At 43.3% G+C, this 25,499-nt stretch overlaps 1 protein-coding gene across 6 annotated transcripts in view; it reads right to left on the bottom strand.

The window, feature by feature from the left end:
* The window catches only part of LOC139561876 (VPS10 domain-containing receptor SorCS2-like), a 336,538-nt gene that overhangs the window by 222,154 nt on the left and 88,885 nt on the right, over positions 1-25,499 (bottom strand). For all 6 annotated transcript variants that reach the window (XM_071379250.1, XM_071379248.1, XM_071379249.1 and 3 more), the window contains exon 2: positions 14,303-14,370. In XM_071379250.1, the coding sequence (XP_071235351.1) occupies positions 14,303-14,370 (68 nt within the window). The remainder of the gene's footprint in view (positions 1-14,302; positions 14,371-25,499) is intronic.

Below are 25,499 nucleotides of genomic sequence, written 5' to 3'. Positions count from 1 at the left end.
TATTAGATTTTTTTTTATAGACATGAAAGGACAGAGTTGATAAATGAGAGGAGGGGACGGGAGAGAAAGTAAGTAAGCTACAGGAAGAAAGAGAGGAAAGTGAGTATGAACGAGAGGATGGCGGGAGTGAATGAGCATGAGAATGATACAAAGGGAGAAAGAGAGAGACTTTGCCAAGTACTGCCCCCCCCCCTTTCTCCCCCTCCCTCCCCCTCTGTCTCTCTCTCTCTCTCTTCTTCCCTCTCTCTCTCCCCCTATACCTCTCTCACTCCAGGCAGCTGTCTGTAGTTTGGAGGCCTGCTTCTGGTTCCAGGAAGAACAATGTCCAAGAACATGTGAAACTCCTTCCAGATGGCTTGGTGCTCTAGCCCATTGAGTCAGTGTGAAAACCATCTGCAGGTCAGCACTGTAGTGCTGGATCTGAGAGAACACACACACACACACACATACAGTACACCTATGCGAGCACAGGCACACACGTGAATGGACGCGCACATAGACGCACGCACGGTTACATACACACACACGCACATGCCCACATATACACACACACACATAAAGACGGTGTACTGTGTTCACACACACGCACATACACACCCACAAATGCTTTAACAGTCGTCTTATTTTCCAGTTGGTTTCAGACAACATCAGATAGTTAGTGAGTGAATGCCTGCTACCCCCGTACTGTACTCCTCTCCCGCTCCAGGGCGCTCAGTCACTTAAGACTTCGGCTTTGTTCATGTTCTCTAATGACGTAATCACTTGGCAAACATCTATACCACATACGATACTGTGCAAACTCTCCATTTCCTGCATGTTATTGCTATTTTCATTGGCCCGCAAAACTGTAAAATGATTTACGATTCGGGTTTCTGGCCAACTGTGTGACTGCATACAGTACCACTGGGATAGGGGGACAGTTACAACTGGGCAGAATCACTGCATGCAATACTGCATATCTTTCTTTTTAAATAGCAACGCTGAGGGAAATTACAGATTTTCTGTCAAATAATGGATATGGGGATGTCTACTATTCATTGTTATCATAGATATCACGTTATCTTATTCACCAAGTGAAAGTAGCTGAAGGATAATAGAGTGACAATAATACTACAGGGACTGCGGGGGATCATAACGGTAAGGCCTGCTGCACAGATAAATAAATAGGGTCCCCTGTCAATGCTATTTCTATATTCTCTTTCGCTCTTCCATCTCCCTCCCTCCCTCCCTCTCCACCTCCCTCTCTCTCTCTCTCCCACTCTCCCTCCCTTCCTCCCTGTGGTGACACCCTTGTCCTCATTAGCACCTCAGCCTGCTAAATCACTCAGCGCTAATATACCACCATCTTCATCACCACCACCATCATCATCACCCTCATCATTATCACCCTCAGCTTGCCATTAGGCTCCGAGGCCATCAGTCACTTACTGTCACCGTCCAACACTGCCAAGAGTGGGTGTTGTGTTAAACGTATCTTCCTCCTCTTCCTCTTCCTCCACCTCCATGTCTTACTGGTACTTAGTGGCCATTTCATTTGGTACCAGCTACAGTAGTTACCAACTGCGTTGAATTATTTGAGGTAACTAAGAAAACGTCAAACGGTAAGAGAGTGCCCATTGTTGCCACATAACTGTGCAGCAAGTTCCTGGCATGATTTAAGCTACAGCAAAACCCAAGTATCAGATGCACAACCAGTTTAACATTTAAAATCCAATACTCGCTTCACCTGCAACAAGTCTGAAGCATCCACAAATCTCTTCTTTATCTATTTATATCCCTCGCTCCCTTTCCTCCATCTCCTCTCCTTATTAGTGATTGTGTGTTCCGGTTCTCTCTGTGTCTCAGAGAGCTGCTGTGGTGGGCCTTTCCTGCTGCTTGCTACCCCAAACACACTCAATTATCCCCAGCATTGAGGATCCACAATGATTTATTAATTCCACATCAATTTCTTTGTCAGGCCGAGCAGTGCGGCCTCCCTCCATCTGTCTCTATCCATCCCTCTCCCTCCCTCCCTCCCTCCCTCCCTCCCTCCCTCCCTCCCTCCCTCCCTCCCTCCCTCCCTCCCTCCCTCCCTCCCTCCCTCCCTCCCTCCCTCCCTCCCTCCCTCCCTGTCTGTCTGTCTGTCTGTCTGTCTGTCTGTCTGTCTGTCTGTCTGTCTCTCCCTCTCTTTCTCTCCCACTCTCTCTCTCTCTCCACCTCTCCCTGGGCCATGAAATATGCATGGAGGACTTGAGTGTAATGTGGAAGACGATGCCGCTCGCCTCGATTAACTATTTACAGCAAAGAGACCGTCTGGCCAGAGAGGGGAAAGGAAGATTATAGAGAAAGGAAGAAGGAGACATAGGGAGGAAGAGAGAGACAGAGAGAGAACGAGTAAGCGGAATAACATGAGGGCAGAGTTGTGGCAGAGGTCCGCCCGGCAGCGGTGGGAGATGGGAGGAACAAGGGGAGGAGGGAGGGGTGAAAGAGAGAGTGAAGGATGAAGTGCTTGAACTATTAAAGAAAAAGCGTCTTTGTGATTATGAAAACTCGATCGGAGCCATTGAAATGGCTAACATTCAACACATTTCAAATGTGGGATGGATACAGGTGTGTGCCTCTCGAGGGTAACTTTGAAGGACCAAGATCAGACAGAGAAAAATGGGTCGTGACTCGAGAGCAAAGACCTTACTATCATATCGATTATGACAGACACAGGGGGAATGGAATGCAGAGGAAGGGAGGAGAGAGACAAAGAGAGTGGAAGACAGTGATGGGGAGAGGAAGAGAGTATGAGAGGAGGAGATGCGATTGTGACAAGTTTGAAGTGTACCCCCTACTGCTGTGTGCCTGATGGAGGCCTCGGGCATCTCTCTCTTTCTTGCTCTTTCCCTCTCTCTATGTGTCAAGTCCCATGCTTGCACTTTGTGGACCTGTGTGTGTGTGTGTGTGTGTGTGTGTGTGTGTGTGTGTGTGTGTGTGTGTGTGTGTGTGTGTGTGTGTGTGTGTGTGTGTGTGTGTGTGTGTGTGCATGTTTGCATGTGTCTATGCATGTATGTGTGTGTGTGTGTGTGTGTGTGCGCGTGCTTACGTGTGCGTGCTTACGTGTGCATGTATGTGCAAGGTGTCAGTGTGTAGGTGTGATGAGGGTCCGTCAAAGGATCTTCTCCTACATTATCAAGCCCCCTGGAGGGAGAGGATGGGGTTTGGGGGGGGGTAAGAGGTTGATGAAAGGGGAGGGGGGAGGGGGGAGGGGGTGGAGGGGTGAGTTCTCTCTCTCTCTCTAGCAGCCTGTCGTCAGTTCAAAAGAAGTGTGACGAACACATGAATTATACATCCCAGCTGGTCTTTCGCACTAACAGGACATGTGTGAGGCGCGCGTGTGTGTGTGACTTGAGTGCGTACGTGGATATGCAGCTCTACACTCTTAAAAATTAGTGGTTCAACAAGGGTTGTTCTAAGATCCTCAAAGTTGTTTGAAGAACCTTACGGTTCTTGGCACTGAATAATGCCCCCAAAAGGTACTTCCAAGAACCCCATAGGAGGTGGGGTTGATCGAGGAACCTCCTTAGTTCTCAAGGGGGTTCTTGCAGGAACCTAACTGCCCAACTGAAAAATTAGAAAACTGAGAAAACAGCAGGTAAGGTTTCTCCCTTGTATGATCTAAATTGATATTGTTTCATGGTGATACCATCTATCTTTTCAAATTTGTGCAAATGGCTGTGTTGTTTGGCACTTTCTCCCTTAAAAAAAAAAAATCTGAAGCAGAAAATGGACACAGTTCAGTGGATGTTAATCAACAAAGAGGTAAGAATATGTTGAAGGCTATAGCCGCATTGGGCGCAGGTTCCTGAACGGCCCACTTATTTGTGTGTCTGTGGTATGTACAAGTGGTATTGGTTTGTCACATAGTGTTACACAGATCACATGTAAGCTAGCTGATTTCTATCATTGGTTTCTCTAAAACCGTATAGGACTCAGTCACAGCAGCCTCTTCCTCCTCCCTGACCTCTTCAATGAAGATCCCAGAGGTCCCTACATTATGGACAAGGTATGGGTATGAAAACCGTTGTCAAAAGTGAACCGTTTCCCCCCCCCATTCACATTTACCACAAAAACCAAGGTATGAACACTGTCATGTGCACTTTTTGTTAATCATTTGTGTAATAATTATTTTGGTACTAGCAGACTTCACCCTCCCGACACCGCTGATGAATATACTGTAACTGGATATCTGTTAGACCATCATGCACTGCAAAATCCTTCTGGCTATAGATACGAAGGATATCAACACACACATTAACACATGCCAGAGGACATACTGATTGAACTTGGAGCTCTGCTGGGAGTTGACCTCATATTTAGATTTTTGAATTCGGCTTTGCCACTAAAATCAGAATAAACACTGACAGCAAAAAAATTGTGTTCTTGTCATTATTGCTGTGCTGATTATTAATAATAATACTGATAATAATATAGAGGTTCCCCCACAGTTTCAATCTGAAGAACCCCTACACGATCTTTCAGGAACCTTTTATTTTTAGAGTGTACCGCCTCCTTTAAACAAAGTGTGTCTGTTCATGCGTGCGTGACACAGGTTGGTGAATATGTATGTATGAATACAAATGTACGGCACAGAAAGACTCGTTGAATGTGAGTCAATGTGTGTGTGTTGTCACAGAGATAAAGAGAAACAGAGGGAGAGACAGAGAGAGCAAGCGAGAGAGACAAGGAGAGAGATACGGAGAGAGACAAGGAGAGAGGGAGTAAGAGAGAGATAGAGAGAATCTGTGTTTCCTAATCCTTGCCTGCCTCCGCTCTTGTGTGCCAGGCTTACGTCCCAGAGAGTACTGCATGTGGCTCACCTCAAAGTCTTCAGATTGGCTCTGTCAACACACACTCAGGTTTAACATCCCCTCTTACTAATGCAGAAACAAATCTCCCATCCCCAAACACATGATCCACACCCTAGCTCCTTACTCACGCCAACCAGTCACAGCTATTCGAGTACTGTTTTGTAAAAAATTCTTCCTTTAAAGTAACTGTTCGGTGAAAATCTCACTTTTTAAAGTTCATAATGTTGTTGACTCGTCCTACACTAAAAAAAGGGTACCAAAATGGTTCTCGCAGGAACCAAAAAGGGTTCTCCTGTGGGGACAGCCCCAAAAAAACTTTAGGTTCTAGATAGCATCTTTCTTTCAAATGGTGTATACTCATATTTATGGCCAAAGCATGAATTGGGGAAAAAACACTTTTAAAAAAACATCTTAAACTTGTATCTCCAACAGACCGTTTCAAAAATACTTGCTATTTCCTCATAGAACATGATGTCATGTTGGCTCTTTGTCTGAGCTGGCCAATCAGCGGTCTAAATCGCATTCATAATTTTTATGACCGGTATATACCCACACCATTCTGTTGTTGGGGTATGCCCACGCCATTCCAACACAGAAAAGCTGCATTTTAACTTAATTTCAACATATCGTAATTCATTATAGGTCATATTTCATAGAAATCTTGAAACACTGGACCTGTATTTAAACAGGTTATTCCTCCATGGGATAGAAACAACACCCAGGCTACAATGGCACAACGGTGCTATATCCATTTGAATGACCAACATTTAATATGACTCCCTTTATGTACATACAGTAAGGCTAAGGGGTTTACCATCTGGTGTGGCGGTACATTATTGTACAGTACAGTAGAGCGACTCAGGCTATTGCTATTTCCTGTTTCTCCAACTGAAGAGTCTGGGCAAATGAAGACAAATGTTGACATGCCTCGACCATATGATGATTGATAGCGGCGATAGCGCTGAGACTCTGACATGCTAATTCATCATTGGAGATAATAGGGACAGTGAGAGACCACAGCTGAAGTCTGGATCTCTGGATATGGGGGCCCCTGCAGCTGTTATAGACATGGGGGGGAATCCCAAACGGCTCCCTATTCCCTATGAAGTGCACGACTTAAATAGGGAATATAGGGATTCACACCGTTTCTAGAACAGCTGCAAGAGTGCGTAGTGAGGTCTCTCGCTAAGGACTTCTGAGGAGTAAGAACTGGTGCCAGAAACTAAAAGCACACCAGAAGTTCTGGGGGTAAACTGAGGGGAAGGAGTGTGAGATAATGCACTCGAAAAGGGGAGAAAAAGTGCTCTGAGGTTCACGGTAAGGTGAATGCTCCCTCAACGGCACACACACACACACACACACACAAGCAAGCTAGCTTGTCCAAACACACGAACATGTGCACATACACGCACACACATACACACACGGTGAGGGCGTGTGGTGTGTTAACGTTCGGCGTTCCCCCTCTCACCGTGAGGTCTGGGCCCCTGACCGTGCACAGCCACTTGAGTTAAAGCAGAATACAGAGGAACAACAACAGCCTCATCATCGCCACGGCGATCACATCAATTATTGACCAGTGCCAGCCTGCTGCGTCTCCTTTTACCCTCCACTAGTGGCAGGGGTCACATAGAGAGAGGGAGGAAGGGCGAGAGAGAGAGCATACCCCCAGGGTCCCCTCAGGCACAACAGTACGGGGCCCACTACAGACATTTGTCACGTTCCTCCCATGCACACTTCCTCTACTCTGCAATCCCTCTCCTCCTCTCTCCATCTCTGTCTTCTCCCCTTTGTTTCTCTCTTTCCTTAATCTCAATCCATTTTCCCTCTCTTTCTTCGGTCCCTGTCTCTGTCAGAATCAATAAAGCGAGGGAAGAGAGCGAGAGATTGCGAAATAAGTGTGTGCGGTAGGGGAATAGCAGGCCTGTTGTTCATGTTGCCATCTCAATATAGATGTGATTGATAGGGCTCCCGAGTGGCGCAGCGATCTAAGGCACTGCATCTCAGTGCTAGAGGTGTCACTACAAACCCTGGTTTGATTCCAGGCTGTATCACAACCGGCTGTGATTGGGAGTCCCATAGGGCGGTGCACAATTGGCCCAGCGTCGTCTGGGTTAGGGTTTGGCGGGGGGTAGGCCATCATTGTAAATAAGAATTGACTTGCCTAGTTAAATAAAGGTTAAATAAATAAAAAATTGGTAAGCTATAATCCTCCACTTGGTCGGTTTCTAGGCCCATATGGAGCAATTGTAAAATGTTCCTATACAAGGTAAAGCACATACTCTGTCTTATTTAATTCAAAATACAAACTGTGAAATACGTTTTGGAAATAAACATCCCAGGTTGGTTGACATTGCCTCAATATCATAGTAAACGTTCAGTGTTTTCCCCATTCGGATGACAAAGAGAGACGTTCTATGTTAGAGCTGGTGATCCCGGGACAGCTATAACAGATTCAAGGCCCAGGTTATTGGAGTCAGAGACATTAAACCCACATGGCTAACGAAAGCCAACGCTCCACAGACACAAGCGCAAAAAGGGACAGTTTCACTAAATCCCATAAGCTACTGTGAAGCAGTACACACTTTGTTTGTCCCTATTTGAGCATAACCAGAAACAGACTGGTTTTACACAGAGTTGTTTCAGTAGGGAAATGTGGCTAAGGCACAGACACATTTTTCGGGAAGCTTATAATTGACCAGCAAGAAGTGCCGCACTTATAATGATCAATATTTCGTTTCTCATCCGCTGTGCCTAAGCGAGACTATCTGTAATAGATCAATCTCATTTGATGTTCTCTAAGAACTAACCAAATTAAGGCAATGAAACTGTGAGCAACCGCAGACTCCCATCTCTCCAGAGCCCAGTTCACATAGCATTGTCCCACACCACAAACCCATTATCTGTTCTGGTTTAATCCTGATTGAAAAAACATGGGATCGCTTCTCCCCCTCCAGAATCCAGGAATGACTGAGACAGGAAATGCTGCTACAGATACTTAATCTTTCAGCTGAGTCACAGGGGAAGTGAAAGGGACAGTTTGTGGCCGACGTGCTTGGGTTCCTCACGGAACATTTCAACCTTAACCAGAACCCCTTCAATTTAGGAGAATGGACAAGAAATACAGAGTGAGTAAGGGAGGGGTTAAACAGACAGACAGACGCCAACCAGATCTATCTCCTTTCACCGTGTAGTGGTTGATGTAGCCCACACCAAACAAAATCACATTCAAGCAAGTCCACAGAACTCCAAAAGGCAAGCCCGTGACACGGGTTTAAACTCACTGACCCAGAAGCATTACAGAAGTCTCTCTCTCTCTTGTCTTCTCAGCTAACTTTCCTCCGGAGCAACGCCGAGCAACCGCCTTGGGTCTTGATTGACACCACTTGACAGGGTGAGGCGCCGAGCCCCATTCATCATCCGCATCTTCTTCTCTGTTTGATCCCGAGCTTAAATGACAACAACGTCCAGACTCAGGGAAAATGGTTACAAATGCCAGAGCCCATGTGTGCTTGCGAGCAGGAGTTGTGACAGAGAGAGCTTTCAATTTTGTGCAGATATGGGATATACATTTAAAAAATACATTATAAATATAGTTTAATTATTAATTGTTCTATCATGATGGAACGGTTCCCCAACCCTATATACTAGACACCCACCTGAGCGACTCATACACTAAGGAGAAGTCCTTATCTGTTTTATAGGCCTACTGCAAGTCGCCTATACGCTGCCAAGACAGAAAGATAAACACGGTCAGAGACATACTAGAACAGCACCGCCCCCTCAAGAGTCTGAGCCTGGCTGGCAGGGTTGGTCCAACAGAGCCAAAGCCCCCAGATGGGTGAGCATAATATACAAGGAATTTCTCAAAGCTGCTAATGAGAACCTTGACGACCTTGTACCTAGCCGGTGGGGATTCCAGTGGGGTGCCACCACCCAGGTAGTGGCAGCGCTGGCAACACTAGCTTCAGTAACCCATGGGGTCACACTTGGACAATCAGAGAGGGGGGAAATTATTGTGGCCCTGGAAGCACAAAATAATCAAAGGTCTGACTGCACAGAGATGCTTGGGGAAATGCTCACAACGGGGGACCAGCGTGTGGGTGTTTCAGGGGAAAGGGGTGTATCTAAGCTCTATCAGCTAAGACTTGACATTGGTTAATCAAATCTCCCCATTCTTGCATGCCTTCTCAAACAGCTACAACTGTATATGCCTTTGAACGTCAAGTCCTTTCTTGAGTTGGGCTCGGGGATGGAACAACTGTTGAACATCTGGGCTTGTGGTTGGTTGTGGGGGAAGGGTGGGGTGTGTGTGTGTGTGTGTGTGTGTGTGTGTGTGTGTGTGTGTGTGTGTGTGTGTGTGTGTGTGTGTGTGTGTGTGTGTGTGTGTGTGTGTGTGTGTGTGTGTGTGTGTGTGTGTGTGTGTGTGTGTGTGTGTGTCCCACAACTGTTGCTATGCGGTAATGACGTTAGGAACAACATAGGATGGATCACAATAATTGTTTGCCAAAAAAGTAATTTTTGTAATGCCAATCCTGGTTATAGGTAACAATCCATCGTATGAACTGCCTACATTGTTACACATATTATGTGTATTGTGGAAATAAATTAAGATATGCACGACTTTTTAATATATATTAACAAAAGGAAAATAATTGTATACAATCGAGGTGAGGGTGTTGTAAATGCTTTTGGCAGTTAATCTACATCTGTTCTGTGGGTGGTACTGTGTGCTCTTTTTAAAGGATGGGGCCCAATCTCTCAAAGGCCCTAGAATCCAGATGGACAGGGGTGGTCTGCCAGTCACTGGGACGACAACCCAACTTGGGATGAAGGGAAGTTTTAGCAAGTGGAATAGTGGAGAGCAACTGAAGGTTTACTCAGTAGCAGTGCAAATATCACGGTAAAGCTATTTGGACACTTATTCATTATGGTACTTTTTAATGATAAGTTTACAAACATACAGTGCTTTCAGAAAGTTCTCAGACCCCTTGGCTTTTTCCACATTTTGTTACGTTACAGCCTTTTTCTAAAATGTCTTAAATAAATAAAATTCCTCATCAATCTACATACAATACTCCATAATGATAAAGCAAAAACCGTTTTTTAGAAATTTTGCAAATGTATAAAAAAAAAAAGAAGAGAAATACCTTTTTCTTTGTCATTATGGGGTATTATGTGTAGATTGAAAAAACAATTTAATCCATTTTAGAATAAGGCTGTAACGTAACAAAATGTGGAAGAAGTCAAGAGGTCTGAATACTTTCCGAATCACTGTATATTATGATAAATAGAATTTAAACGTATATCTCATTATGGTAAATGGTGAAATAAGTACAGCCAGTTATAATTGTAATGGCTTAGCCGATAATAAGAAAAGACAATCAGTATTTACCTGGCTAAAAGAGAAGGAAGATAATATCTATTGTTTACAGGAAACTCATTCAAGAATTTTAGATGGAGTTGTGTGGAAAAAGGACTGGGGGGGGGGGGTGAAATATACTTCTCCCATGGGCAAAGAAACTCAAAAGGGGTTTAATTAATTAACAATAATTTTGATCCGAATGTGCAAATTATCCAAACAGATCTGCAAGGATTATGGATTATTTTAAATGTTATTGGACCATAAACAGATTTGGCTCATTAATTTATACGGTCCAAATAATGATGATCCACGTTTCTTTGAAAATATAGATATATAATCATTTATCAAGTCTACAAGCAATACAATACTCTATTATTATGGTGGGAGATTCTAATACGGTTTTAAATATCTCAATGAACCTTAAAGGAAATTACAGTACAAACTATCACACTCATGCACATAAGAAAATCACACATATCATGGATATATTGGAACTTGTGGATATGGAGACTTAAATATCCTGACCTAGTGAGGTATTCATGGCGGAGGCTCAATCAAGCTAGTCGTCTTGACTACTTTCTTATGTCATTCTCTCTGGCAGCAAAAGTTTAAAAAGTGTTGATAGGGAGACAGAATGTGGTCACCCCATCAAATAATTGCAATATCTATTAATCTTAAAGAATTTCCACGTGGGGAGGATATTGGAAAATAACTGCGGGACCTTATCTCGACAGGCGTGTGCCTTTCCAAATCATGCCCAATCAATTGAATTTACCACAGGTGGACTCCAATCAAGTTGAGGAAACATCTCAAGGATGATCAATGGAAACAGGATGCACCTGAGCTCAATTTCGAGTCTCATAGCAAAGGGTCTGAATACTTATGTAAATAAGGTATTTCAGTTTTTTTATTTTGAATACACTTGCAAAAATGTCTAAATGTTTTCACTTTGTCATTATGGGGTACTGTGTGTAGATTGATGAGGAAGGTTCTTTTATTTAATCCATTTTATAATAAGGCTGTAACGTCACAACATTTGGAAATAGTGACGGGTCTGAATACTTTCAGAATGCACTGTATATATTTAAAAATATATATATATATATTTGGGGGATTGGAAATGATGCAGACAGTTACATTGATGGAAGCCACAATCTATCTGTAATATTTAAGCTGATCTACTGCTGTGACTGCACAGCCTTTATGGAGCTGACAGGAAACCAATGCCCCCACACATGTATTTATTAGAATTTTTATTTTACATTTATTTAACTAGGCAAGTCAGTTAAGAACAAATTATTATTTACAATGACGGCCTACCCTTAACTCAGACGACGCTGGGCCAATTGTGCGCCGCCCTATGGGACTCCCAATCACGGCCGGTTGTGATACAGCCTGGAATCGAACCAAATCTTCATAATAGCGCAACACCACCATGGCGGCCATTTTAGCTCCTTACAAAAACATGCAAATTCTCTTCACGCTACTGCCCATGAAAAAGAGAGGCAAAGGACGTCCAGTGTATCTGCCAGATTGTTCACCTTCCTACATCTCTTTTTCCCACCAGACTGGTTTGTCATGGTGAAAATAAATGAATCATTCATGAGTAACAACATTAAAACATCAAAATGGAGCAGGGTGGAAATATGTACATTATTCATTTGGCTTCTAGAGAGAGACAGGCAGTCACACCTAATGAGAGGCCAGCACTTTGAAGTGTAGGGAACCCAGAGTGAGGCGAAGGGAATGAATTAAGTACTGCCGTGAGACACGTTCAATGTTTGTGACTGATTTCTAGGCGGCTTTCTTTCTCTACCCAGTGTCCGTATAACTAGGACCCTGACGTGACGGCTTATGATCTGGAATACCTAAATGTATGTGGAGGAGTGACTGGTTCTGAGCTAGTGCTCTCGTTTTGAAACATTGAGGAAAGTGGCGATGTCATTGCCGACTGGGCAGTTCTATTAGAGGCCTGTCAGGCCCAGTCATGACCATGGTTGGGTAGGTTACTTTCTAAATGTAATCCATTACAGTCCAACATTTTAATCAGTAACATCACTTTTGGATTACCAAAACTCAATATTGTAATCTGATTGCTTTCATTTACTATTTGATTACCTTCCCCGTAATAGGCATTGGAAGAAGCCAAAAAATTTATATTACCAATTGAACGACATCTATTGCAGGATTAATCTGTTTGATTTTTACATAGCTGGTCATAAATGGATGTTGCATTTTACTTAATGTGTTGGTTATGTAGGCTTCTAACCCATTGCTATCTACTACAGATAATAATAGGATTAGGCTATAGCTTTACATTAAACACCAAAGTCTGTCATATTTCCAATCATTCCAAATAATTTACCCCCTGATCTTCAAGAATAGGACTGAAATATGGAAATATAGAATAGCCAAATTGTTTTACCTGAGCAGCATAACCCAAAAACAAAGGATTTATTAGCATACTCTGTTGTTTATGATTTTGTTATCGTGGAGGACTGATTGGGCTCATTGCTTCAGGTTGAAAGATAAATGCTGCTCTCATGGAATGGCATGCTTTGTGCACTGCCAACAAGTGCTATTTGCATGTTACAAATGTATGCCACATGCTGCGTTTGCTATAGGCCTTTTGTTAATGTTTTTGTTGGTGACACTTTGATATCACGGTCATTTGCAGCTGTTTAAGTCTATCAAAAGTGTGCAAGTTTGATCACGTGTCCATTAGGCCTATTATTTGATTTTTTTTTATCTGCACAAATTAAAAAGAGCAATAAAAGCCCCATCTTCTTAAATGAAACGTGTTTTTGGTCGTATGGAACACAATACCACAGAGGAGTTTAGAAGGGAGGAACCATAGAGATCCTGTAAAATTATTTTTGACTCTATGGGAGGAACTCCCTCAAACGTTTTATTCCATAGGCTGGGATCCGCACTATGCAGCTGTTGCAAGAGCGCATTTTCTCACTGGCTGTCCACTGGTCGCAAAAACAGCAGCTTAAACTTGTTCAGTTCAACCGTTACTGGGTTAAAATACATATATACATTAGTGAACAGCCATCCACAACAACCACAATCCATATGGCACAAATAGCTAAATGAGAGAGCAGCAGTGTGAAATCTATGCACTATGTAGATATCAACAATAAGTGATATCCGTATCGCCCGTAGGCTACACCACTGCTGTCGTCCTTACCTCCAAGCATTTATTCAAATTGGATCATCTTTGGATGCCGACAGCAGTCGCACCATTGGAAGACATAGTTTGGACTGTAGCCTACAAAAGCCTATTCCTGCTCTTTTCCCGCGATCCATCTGCTGTGTCGTCATAGTGATCTCTGACTTGGGGTCAGACTCCCTAAGGCGAAACAAACTTAAAGGAGAATTCCACCCAAAAACTATCTTTTGGTATTTGTTTCATTAGTCCATTGTTGATATAGTCCCAATTTTTTTTGCATGTCAGCAATCAAGTTTTCAAGATATGCAGCTTTCAAAATACAGAAATCTGGCCCGTGTGATGCATTTTTGAAAGTTACAACTTGATTGCTGATAAACATTTTGGGAATATATCAACAACGGACTAATGAAACAAATATCAAAAAATAGTTTTTGGGTGGAGTTTTCCTTTAAACTTGAGCCTTTTTTCAATGCTGATTTGAAAGTCATTGAGAAAGGTGTCCATTTTTTTTGCCGGAAACATCCTTTCTGAATTTAAAAAGTGATCCTAGAAGTAATCATCTCGTTTTTTTCAAAAGTATCTGTAATCCGATGACAATATTTTTTGCTGGTAAAGTAATGGATTAAAGTTACAGTATTTTTTTGTAATCCGTTACATGTAACGGATTACATGCAATACACTGGCCTGTCCTGTGTCACGACGACATGTTATCTGTCCAAAGAGATGCCCGCTCTCACGCCCGCTGAAGTTTCGTCTTTCTCCCACTCCTGTTCTGTCTGTACTCAGTGCCACGGTGGCTTCTGAGAAGCACAGCAACGAGATAAATCAACCCACGACCCTTTAACCTAACAGTGTGTAACTGTCCTGATAGGTGGACGGGGCTAAACGAACACATAAACAAACAGACACACAGCCTTCTGATCCTACCTCCAGAGGGAGCTCTCCAGAACCTTGCTGGAGTCACCGTGGTAGTACTTGGTCAGGATGAGGATGACCTGAGGAAGAGGAGAGATGAAGGGTGAGTCACAACTGTACAACAGAGTTTGAACCGGTTTCACCGACGGCATGGTAAGTGTTGCAAAAGAAACAGTATTTGGTTTGATTCAAATCGATTAAAAAGGTGTTTTTCAATTTCAAACTGATTTTCCTTGTCTTTGGGGAATTCTGCTTCCTGGCCCTTCTACTGATTATGCCAAGATTTGTTTGAGGGAGCACAGAGAGACTATTACCCTATACAAATAGCTGTCTTGTTTGCCTCTTTAATTTTAGAAAGAAATGTTTACAGAGTGCTACCCTCCCACTACCCCCACGCAAGCCAAATTATGTGTTTTGTTTCATGCTAAATATAATTTCAGGACATGCTTCAAATATGAAACCCTCTTATTATTATATTCAAGTACAAGTGCTGAACATCAGGTTTTGGGAGGAAGAAAAGCCACCTTTAATATACAACTCAACAGAAACCTCTGAAATCTATTATTCATAGAACCAGGGCATCTTGGTCAAATGTTTAAAAAAACAACTATGAGTTTGTGTGTATGTGTGTGCGTGTCCCACTACTTCATTCATCTTTCATATTTTCTGAGGACTCCCCGGGTTTTGACAGCAGTGTGTGGCCTGATGGGAGTGCGTTGAAATGGGGAGAGGTCGGTGCAGGAGGGTCAGGGAGTGCAGTTTGTCCTGGAGGTTTGATTGGAAGGTTGACTCAGTGAGGTGTTAGGAGCCAGGGAAGAAGACACTGAGCCTAGCTGCCCTGGGGCTGGGCGAAGCTGATTGGCCAAGGGCCCTGGCCTGAAGCAGAGGCAGTAGTCTGTTTAGCTTTTATAACATGTTTGACCATAATAGAGTTATAACAAATCCTTGAGGTCAACTTAAACCCTAGAATACAGCTACACCACACAACTGGCAAAGACTACTGGGTGAAAACAAGTGTGGGTGGTCTCTGAGAAAGAAGTGGGCAAGGGGCCACAAATTACTTTAGGTTGTGAACCTCTGATGGATTCCTTTGTCAGATAAAATGAAGGTGATGTTGTTCTCCTAACTTCTTTTGATAAGACACTTGGCTGCAGGCCCAACTATTTCCCACAAATATGTTTTAATCCAGTGAGAACATTTAGGCCTAGCCCCTCACAAACCTTTAGCAGGGCCTCAGGCACAAGCGTTGCCCCCTCATGCCAGGGAAGAGCAGTGCAGCAAAGGGCATTTTAGTCCAAGAGGACAACAGTCCTCTTGACGGAGGCTGAACCCTCTGGAGGCTGAGCTAGTCTTTAAAGCCCACAGTGGGACTCGGGAGAGGGTTACATTATTCTGCACAGAATTGGTCATTCAGAGCTCCACATCTGTGGAACACTGAGTGTACTTTCAGAGTAGCTCCAAGCCCCTGTCCACAAAACCTAGCCAAGTTCTATCAAAAGCACTATTTTGAGTCTCAAGACACATTTTCTCAAAGCGACTCAAGCTCAAAGTTCTATCCCTGGTGTAGCTTGGGCTTCTGAAGATGCTTTGAGACTAGTGGAACAGAACCGATGACAATCTCCCGAGCAGTCAACTGCCAAACTCGATAACAGCCATCATACTATAACTATAATACTAAATATATCCACGTCACCAAATACTTGATTAAAACACACTGTTTTGCAATATAGGTCTACAGTAGCCTCAGCAGCACGCCTATAGGGAGGTCAGAGACCTGGCCTCTCCCTCAATGTGATCAAGACAAAGCAGATGATTGTGGACTACAGGAAAAAGAGGACCGAGCACACCCCCATTCTCATGAATGGGGCTGCAGTGGAGCAGGTTGAGAGCTTCAAGTTCCTTGGTGTCCACATCACCAACAAACTAACATGGTCCAAGCACACCAAGACAGTCACGAAGAGGGCACGACAAAACCTATTCCCACTCAGGAGACTGAAAAGAATTGCATGGGTCCTCAGCTCCACCATCGAGAGCATCCTGACTGGTTGCATCACTGCCTGGTATGGCAACTGCTCGGTCTCCGACCGCAAGGCACTACAGAGGGTAGTGCGTATGGCCCAGTACATCAATGGGGCTAAGCTTCCTGCCATCCAGGACCTCTACACCAGGCTGTGTCAGAGCAAGGCCCTAAAAATTGTCAAAGACTGGTCAAACTCGCTCAGGTGGAACAAAACTTAAACTTAAACGTGAGCCTTTTTTCAATGTTGAGTTGAATGTCATTGAGAAAACAGAAAGGTGTCATAATATATTTTTTCACAAACATCCTTTATCCTCTATTATTTGTTACTTTTATTTCTTATTCTTAAATATATATTTTTAATTTTTAATTTCTTGAACTGCATTGTTGTTTAAGGGCTTGTAAAGTAAGCATTTCACTGTAAGGTCTACACCTGTTGTATTCGGCGCATGTGACAAATACAATTTGATTTGATTTGATTACAGCCCTAGCAGATGCAGTGGCGAAAACAAGCTCCTACAGTTTTACACAGTTAATGCAAAATAATTTTAAAAGTTATATATTTTATTGTCACATACACCAGATAGGTGCAGTGAAATGTGTTGTTTCAGGGTCAGCCATACCAGTACGACGCATCTGGAGCAAATTAGGGTGAAGTGCCTTGCTCAAGGGCATATTGACAGATTTTTCACCTATTTGGTTCAGGTATTCGAACCAGCGACCTTTCGGTTACTGGCCCAATGCTCTAACCACTAGGCTACCTGCTTCTCTGAAAGGAAAAAAGATGAGGACCATCCTCCTCAGTGGATTTCATGACAGTTTTAATTGTGAAACATTCAGAAAGTTATCCTTTTTAGGTAAAACTCTACTAAATATATTCACATTTCACCAAATAATTGATTAAAACACACTGTTTTGCAATGAAGGTCTACAGTAGCCTCAGCAACACTCTGTAGGGTAGCACCTTGGTGTAGCTGGAGGACAGATGGGTACATTGACTTCAAAACAAAACCTAGGAGGCTCATGGTTCTCACCCCCTTCCATAGACTTACACAGTAATTATGACAACTTCCGGAGGACGTCCTCCAACCTATCAGAGCTTTTACAGCATGAACTGACATGTTGTCCACCAAAACAAAGGATCAGAGAAGTAATCCAGTACTGAAAGCATAAGCTACAGCTAGCTAGCACTGCAGCGCATTAAATGTGGTGAAAGTTAACTCAAAGAGAGAGAAAAACAATATTAAACCGTTTTGAACAAATTAATTTCTTCCAAAATTAAGGAGAGGCAAGAGAGAAAGAGAGCTAGCTATATATATTTTTGTTTGTTTTTCACTTTCACTATCTAGTTTAGCCTACTCAAACACTTGGCTCAAACATTCAACACTGGAACTCTTCCAAATCAAGGCAAGCTTTTGGTTTTATTATTTTATTGACATTGTGGCCCGCAGGTGTAACTGCTAAACTGCTTTCTGACTGTACACTGTACTGCATGATTGTAGTGGATTCATAAATTGCATTAGTTCTAGTATTTTGACTGACTTGACAACGATGTAGGCTGGGTGTAGGTCATGACATGAAGGTTTGGCTTGGAAAGGTTTTTCGCCTGGTCACAGACAGCTGATGTGTTATGGACTGAATTCCACAAGTGAAGGGAAAAGTTGAGAGGAGGAGAGGTCACAGATAGTTGCGAGAAATAATTAAATGCAGCACCAGTCAAAAGTTTGGACACCTACTCATTCAAGGGTTTTTCTTTATTTTGACTATTTTCTACATTGTAGAATAATAGTGAAGACATCAACACTATGAAACAACACATATCGAATCATGTAGTAACCAAAAAAGTGTTCGACACGTCAAAATATATTTTATATTTGAGATTCTTCAAAGTAGCCTTGATGACAGCTTTGCACACTCTTGGCATTCTCTCAGCCATCTTCATGAGGAAGTCACCTGGAATGCATTTCAATTAACAGGTGTGCCTTGTTAAAGTTCATTTGTGGATTTTCTTTCCTTCTTAAAGCGTTTGATCAGTTCTGTTGTGACAAGGTATGGGTGGTATACAGAAGATAGCCCTATTTTGTAAAATACCAAGTCCATATTATGGCAAGAACAGCTCAAATAAGCAAAGAGAAACGACAGTCCATCCATTACTTTAAGAAATTAAGGTCAGTTGATGCAGAAAATTTCAAGAACTTTGAGTGCAGTCGCAAAAACCATCAAGCGCTATGATAAAACTGGCTCTCATGAGGACCGCCACAGGAAAGGAAGACCCACAATTACCTCTGCTGCAGAGGACAAGTTCATTAGAGTTACCAGACTCAGAAATTGCAGCCGAAATAAATGCTTCACAGAGTTCAAGTAACAAACACATCTCAGCATCAACTGTTCAGAGGAGACTCTGGGAATCAGTCCTTCATGGTCAAATTGCTGCAAAGAAACCACTACTAAAGGACACCAATAATAAGAAGAGACATGCTTGGGCCAAGAAACACGGGAAATGGACATCAGACCGATGGAAATCTGTGATTTGAGTCCAAATGTAAGATTTTTGGTTTCAACCGCCGTGTCTTTCAGAGACGCAGAGTAGGTGAATGGATGATCTCCGCATGTGTGGTTCCCACCATGAAGCATGGAGGAGGAGGTGTGATGGTGCGGGGGTGCTTTGCTGGTGACACTGTCTGTGATTTATTTAGAATTCAAGGCACACAACCAGCATGGCTACCACAGCATTCTGCAGCAATATCCCACCTGGTTTGCGCTTAGTGAGACTATCATTTGTTTTTCAACAGGACAATGACCTCCAGGCTGTGTAAGGGCTTTTTGACCAAGAAGGAGAGTGATGGAGTGCTGCAAAAGATGACCTGGCCTCCATAATCACCCGACCTCAACCCAATTGAGATGGTTTGGGATGAGTTGGACCGCAGAGTGAAGGAAAAGAAGCCGACAAGTGCTCAGCGTATGTGGGAACTCCTTCAAAGACTGTTGGTTTCCAGGTGAAGCTGGTTGAGAGAATGCCAAGAGTGTGCAAAAACTGTCATCAAGGCAAAGGATGGCTACTTTGAAGAATCTCAAATATAAAATATATACACTTTTTTGGTTACTACATGATTCCATCTGTGTTATTTCATAGTTTGATGTCTTCACTATTATTCTACAATGTAGAAAATAGTCAAAATAAAGAAAAACCCTTGAATGAGTAGGTGTGTCCAAACGTTTGACTGGTACTGTACGTTGTAAACTTTCATTCAAGGCTAGGTTGTAGAAACCTCATGATGGGTACAGGGAAAATGTGAGTATTATGTAATAGCCTAAACCTATCGATGTTACATTGAGCTGGGTGAATGGAATATGAATGACAGAGAGAGAGAGAGAGAGATAGAAATAAGGCCATGCTCATGCATTTTTTTTTATCATCCTCCTTCATCTTAAACAGCAACGACCGCCACTGCTCCCCACAGATGAAGAATTGGAAATCAGAGATAATCTGAACTTCTACTCAAAGCCATTGAAGTATGTGAAACCAGGCAGGGTCTTGTGTGACATCCTGCGACACAGTGAGCGAGCATATCCCTCCCCCATTTGTCTGGCCGTGTGCCAGATGGCAACAGATTGTCCGCCTCTGCACAGCTGTCCCTCTCTATCCGCACAGCTCTAATGAGACACTCCGAGTGAGACCTAGGCATATCTGACACTTTATCCAGCCAGAGGTGGAACGGAATGAAACACCAACGCTGACTTTATCTGCTATGCTGAACATCTGGACTATTGGTGTTGGCACCAATAGTTTTTTTTTCAAGTTTTAATTGGCCTGCCCCTGGTGAGATCAATTTTAGTTTACTGACAAGTTTAGGCGTGGATGGACGGAGAGAAGAGTAGTGGAGAGGTGGGGGACTGGCACAGGAGAGAAGGAAGGAGTCTAGGGAGAACAGGTGGCTGATTTGGTGGCTTTTCTGGTTAGTCATTGTCAGTTTTTTGTGCTTATCTGGTTAGTCATTGTGCAAAACTCTCAATTTAACATGAAAAGATGCATAGGAAGATAGGAAGACAGGACAACGTAATACATGGTGTCAGCATGCACCACTTATACAAGAGATACTAAATCAAAATTACAATGGATTTAATGGCATGAAGTACAATTTGTAGATATTGCCAAAGCAGTATAATAGTAATAATAATAATCATGTATCCTATACTATCTCATGTATAACAGGGCTGGCTAGTAAAGGTCTCCTCTCAGGAGAGCGCAATGCATCTTAACATGCCTCGGCTGGTGTCCACCGGACCTGCCACAACCACATATGTGTCCCTGTTTGCAATGGACAGCCTTGGATAAAATACAGATTGCATCAAACAGCATCCCGGACGCGTCCTGTGAAGTATGAAAAAGTAGAGAAGGAGAGCGCAAGTGCTTCTCTCTCTTTCTCTCCACTGGGCCGACAGAGATTGGGGCATGCATCTTTCATCTGCTTGTCAACATTCCCGTGGTTTTGTATCCGACCAGCCCGTAAAGCGCCGTGGCTCCAGACGAACCCTGCACCACACTGTTCTGTGGCCCTCTCTGTTGCACTGGGTTTGAGAATGAGTTTGAGACTGAGTTCTGCACGATGGGAAAAGGAATCACCCTGAGGAGGCGGCAGAGGGAGCGTTCTGTTGGCAGTGGTGCGCCTACCCTCCCTGACAAAATTGCTGGATTACTGGAGAAGCGTTATCCCACCGCTGCCACCAACGGGCACTGGCCGGAGCCCGAGACTGTAGCTTGGCAGGCCCCGACTACAGCTTATTTGACTGAGAGGCAAAGTTTGGCACTCCCTAAAGGTCGTAGCAGAGCATTAATCTTAAAAATGATCTTCCTGTTATTCAAAACAGCAGTATGTGGCAAGTTGATTACAATTACATACAACAACAAAAATATATATATATATATACTTGAAGCCTACATAGATCTGCAAATATATTGAGACGAGTGACATTAAGTCTTACGGCTCATTTTGGAATGAGCTACGACAGAAAAACATTGTGTGGGGCATTTTATTGATTCAAACTGCAACCTGAAAGGGAGTTTGTATTGAACTAATTGACCATGCAAGACTGGCTTGGCTGGAAGACTGGCTTGGCTCATTTCCACAAATCTAACTCCTGTTCACTACTACTATTCTATTTGTTAGATCGGTATAAACAGTACGCTCTCAGAAAAAAAGGTTCCAAAAGTTTTTGTTGGGCTGTCCCCATAGGAGCACCCCTTCGGGTTCCATGTAGAACCCTTTCCACAGAACCAAAAAACTGTTCTACCTGGAACCCAAATGGTTATTCAAAGAATTCTCCTATGGGGACAGCCGAAGAACCCTTTTTGGTTCTAGATAACACCTTCTTTTCTAAGAGTGTAGAAAGCACTAGAAACTCCAAGCATTTGGCATGACGAGCTTAATTCTCTTCCAAAACGTCCATGCAACCTTGCGGCAACATTGCAGCGGTCTGATGGTGACACACTGTGGGAATGTTGTTTGTCAGCCCGTGGATGGCATTTACTAGGGAAAAGTCAACTGAGCAGTTAGGATTCATGAATAACTACACACAAATTACACAAGCCCCCATTGAGCCTTTACGCCGCGACACAGTCGACCGTGAACTCTGGCTTCACATCACCATCTCGTCATTTGTCCTCGTGACATTCCGCTACACTGAGAGACTCAATGAAAAGCTATCAATCAGCTTTTGAGGAGAGAGGAGAGTTTGGCGAAAGAAAAGAAAAAGAACGAGGGTGGGGATAAAGAGAGACGAGAGGAGCGTTAGAGTTTGAGAGAAAGAATGCGGTCATTCATTTTTTTTAAAGCGAAAACAGTGAAATACAATTACTGTATCAGAGTGTATGACCCCCCTTGAGGCAAACACATTCTCCAGAAATCAGACCACACACAGAGGAGCAATTCATCACAGTCTGGAAAAATTAAGAGGAATACAGTTTGGTCTATTTTTCAAAAAATTGAACCCCAATTGATTTTCACCAGGCACAAAGTGTGCAAAAATAACATTCCCAGCCAATTCAATTTGAGAAATGACTTCACTATGCCTCCTCTTAACACGCATGCTCTCTCTCTGTCTCTGTCTCTGTCTCTGTCTCTGTCTCTGTCTCTGTCTCTGTCTCTGTCTCTGTCTCTCTCTCTCTCTCTCTCTCTCTCTCTCTCTCTCTCTCTCTCTCTCTCTCTCTCTCTCTCTCTCTCTCTCTCTCTCTCTCTCTCTCTCTCTCTCTCTCTCTCTCTCTCTCTCTCTCTCTCTCTCTCTCTCTCTCTCTCTCTCTCTCTCTCTCTCTCTGGCCACAATTACCCCCATTCCTCTCCTTCAATACCATTGATAATCAGACCCCATAATAATCGGGGTCTGATTAATATTAGTAATCAGACCCCGAGCGATCATGTCTGGTTGAACACGTTTCTGCACGGACCTCAACCACCCTCCCTCCCTCCCCTTCCCTCGCACCAGGCAGTGACCCACACACGCTGGCATTTTAACGGTTGTTTCAGACGGCGACCGCTCATTAAACTGCTCCGGCAGAAAGGGAGAAGGCAATTACATGGACCTGTGGGTTCTGCTGTTCCAAAGAATACAAAGGAACCTCTGCTATACTGACCCTTACACACACGGCAGACTCCACCCAGTTAGACCGAGGTATTAAGCACTCGACTGGCTGGTTCCCACTGGTTCCTACAGTATTTATGTATCTGTCATGGTATAGTATTCTTGTATTTGACTCTCTTCTGCTATCTTTTTCTATTACTTCTATATTACTGTTTTTTTGTCCTCCTTTTGTGTCTGTGTCTCTCCCTCTCCCTCGTTGTGTCTGGTCTTTGTTTCTTTGTTTTGTCTCTTACTGTTCGTGCTATTTAAGCCTCTCTTCCTCGCTCCCCCGTTCTTTTCTCGTCTCTTTCCTCCTGCTTTCCGTGATACGTATCCGATTCATGTCGGTAATTAGGGTCTCGTCCAGTCGTTAGTCTGTTTACGTAGTCGAGGCGACCGAGAACAAACCTGAACATAACATGGCATGCGGAGATACACACAGACGCACGCATCCATCCACCCATGCAGAGCAGTGGTTTTCTTTTTCCATTTGTAATCCCTCACATGGATTAAACCTTATCAAACGACAGGGGTGAGGTAGAAGTAAGCTCTAAGAAAACAAAACAACTCAGTTCATAGCTGATACTTTAGTGCACATGAAACACACACTTCATAACAACACCGACGCAAACTACCGTTCAAAAGTTTGGGGTCACTTAGAAATGTCCTTGTTTTTGAAAGAAAAGCAAATTTTTCGATCCATTAAAATAACATCAAATTGATCAGGAATACAGTGTAGACATTGTTAATGTTGTAAATGACTATTGTAGCTGGAAACGGCTGATTTTTAATGGAATATCTACATAGGCGTACCATCACTCCTGTGTTCCAATGGCACGTTGTGTTGGCTAATCAAGTTGATAACTTTAAAAGGCTATTTGATCATTAGAAAACGCTTTTGCAATTATGTTAGCACAGCTGAAAACTGTTCTCCTGATTAAAGAAGCAATAAAACTGGCCTTTAGACTATTTGAGTATCTGGAGCATCATCATTTGTGGGTTCGATTACAGGCTCAAAATGGCCTGAAACAAAGACCTTTCTTCTGAAACTATTACTCTATTCTTGTTCTGAGAAATTAAGGCTACTCCATGCGAGAAATTGCCAATTAAACTGAAGATCTTGAACAACGCTGTGTACTACTCCCTTCACAGAACAGCATAAACTGGCTCTAACCAGAATAGAAAGAGTGGGAGGCCCCGGTGCACAACTAAGCAAGAGGTACATTAGAGTACACTAGAGTGTATAGTTTGAGAAACAGACACAAGTCCTCAACTGGCAGATTCATTAAATAGTACACGCAAAACACCAGTCTCAACATCAACAGTGAAGAGGCGACTCCGGGATGCTGGCCTGTATTTCTGATCAATTTTATGCTATTTTAATGGACAAAAAAATAGCTTTTCTTTCAAAAACAAGGACATTTCTAAGTGACCCCAAACTTTTGAGCGGTAGTGTAGACCAAAACTGATGTATAACAACACTAAGGTAAAACAACACTGGTGTATTCCTATGGAAGTGCAGTGCTGATAGAGGCTGGAGATGGACTGACAGTCTTAGAAGGTTTATAGGGCCAGCAGGATTGAGACTGAAACCTCAGAGGTACAGAGAGCGAGAGAGCGAGAGAGCGAGAGAGAGAGAGAGAGAGAGAGAGAGAGAGAGAGAGAGAGAGAGAGAGAGAGAGAGAGAGAGAGATGAAAGGAAGGATAGATGGAGAGAGAGGTAAAAAAGAGAAATCCCTGGAGCTCTGATAAGTAGTCTCATCTCATTGACCGAGTGATCGATATGGCTCAACCAGGGCCCAGGGATTACTGCTGGCCCCCTGGCCCTTAGATCTGTCCATCGATTTGACCTCCATAGGGGGGCTTAGTGGACTACTGACAGGGGGTGGAGGGTGAGCTCCGCTGAGGATGGATCCAAGCCTGGGTCTGGAGGTTCAAGCCCAGAGGTGATGGGTTCTTGGATGTCCTTATTTGGACATACATTGGGAATGAGGGGTGAGGGGAGCGCTCTGGCGATTGAACCAAGCCTGCAGGGTCTTGATATTGGGTGGTTCAAGTCCTTGCTTGAACATTGAAGCTATGACTCTGCAAATATACAGTATGATGCTCAGAGCTTGGTGGTGTACTGTTGTTGCCTTCATTCTGGAGAGAAACCATGTCATTTGCAAGCTTTGTATGAACTACAAAAATAATAATTTGACTGTTTCAGTTGTGTGAGCAACAAGGACAAAATGGGGACAAAAATAGAGCATAACGCATAACATGCCAAAAAGTGGATATGCCCAAAAATATCTCTTTGAACACACGCAATCTGTGATGTTGCCGTCACTTCCAGGACAGTACTGTAGTTCCGCTGCCACACCTCAAACTCAACCTACCTTGATCCTCTCTACCAGCAGACAGCCACAGTCAGTCCATGTGAAAGACAACAGAGTACACAGCAAAGGAGCAGAGGCAGGAGTAAAAGATTTGCTCTGTCGTTCTCTCGTCCTTCCCTCTGTGGCTGATCAAAGACCACTCCATCCGTCCATCCAGCCAGACGGTCTCGTTCCGATGAGTTTTATTCTGAAATTTCCA

The sequence above is a fragment of the Salvelinus alpinus genome, chromosome 31 (assembly GCF_045679555.1).
Source record: "Salvelinus alpinus chromosome 31, SLU_Salpinus.1, whole genome shotgun sequence".
In the NCBI taxonomy this organism is placed as follows: Eukaryota; Metazoa; Chordata; class Actinopteri; order Salmoniformes; family Salmonidae; genus Salvelinus; species Salvelinus alpinus.
The sequence above is the reverse complement of the archived record's forward strand: the minus strand, read 5'-3'. Positions and strand labels throughout refer to the sequence as shown.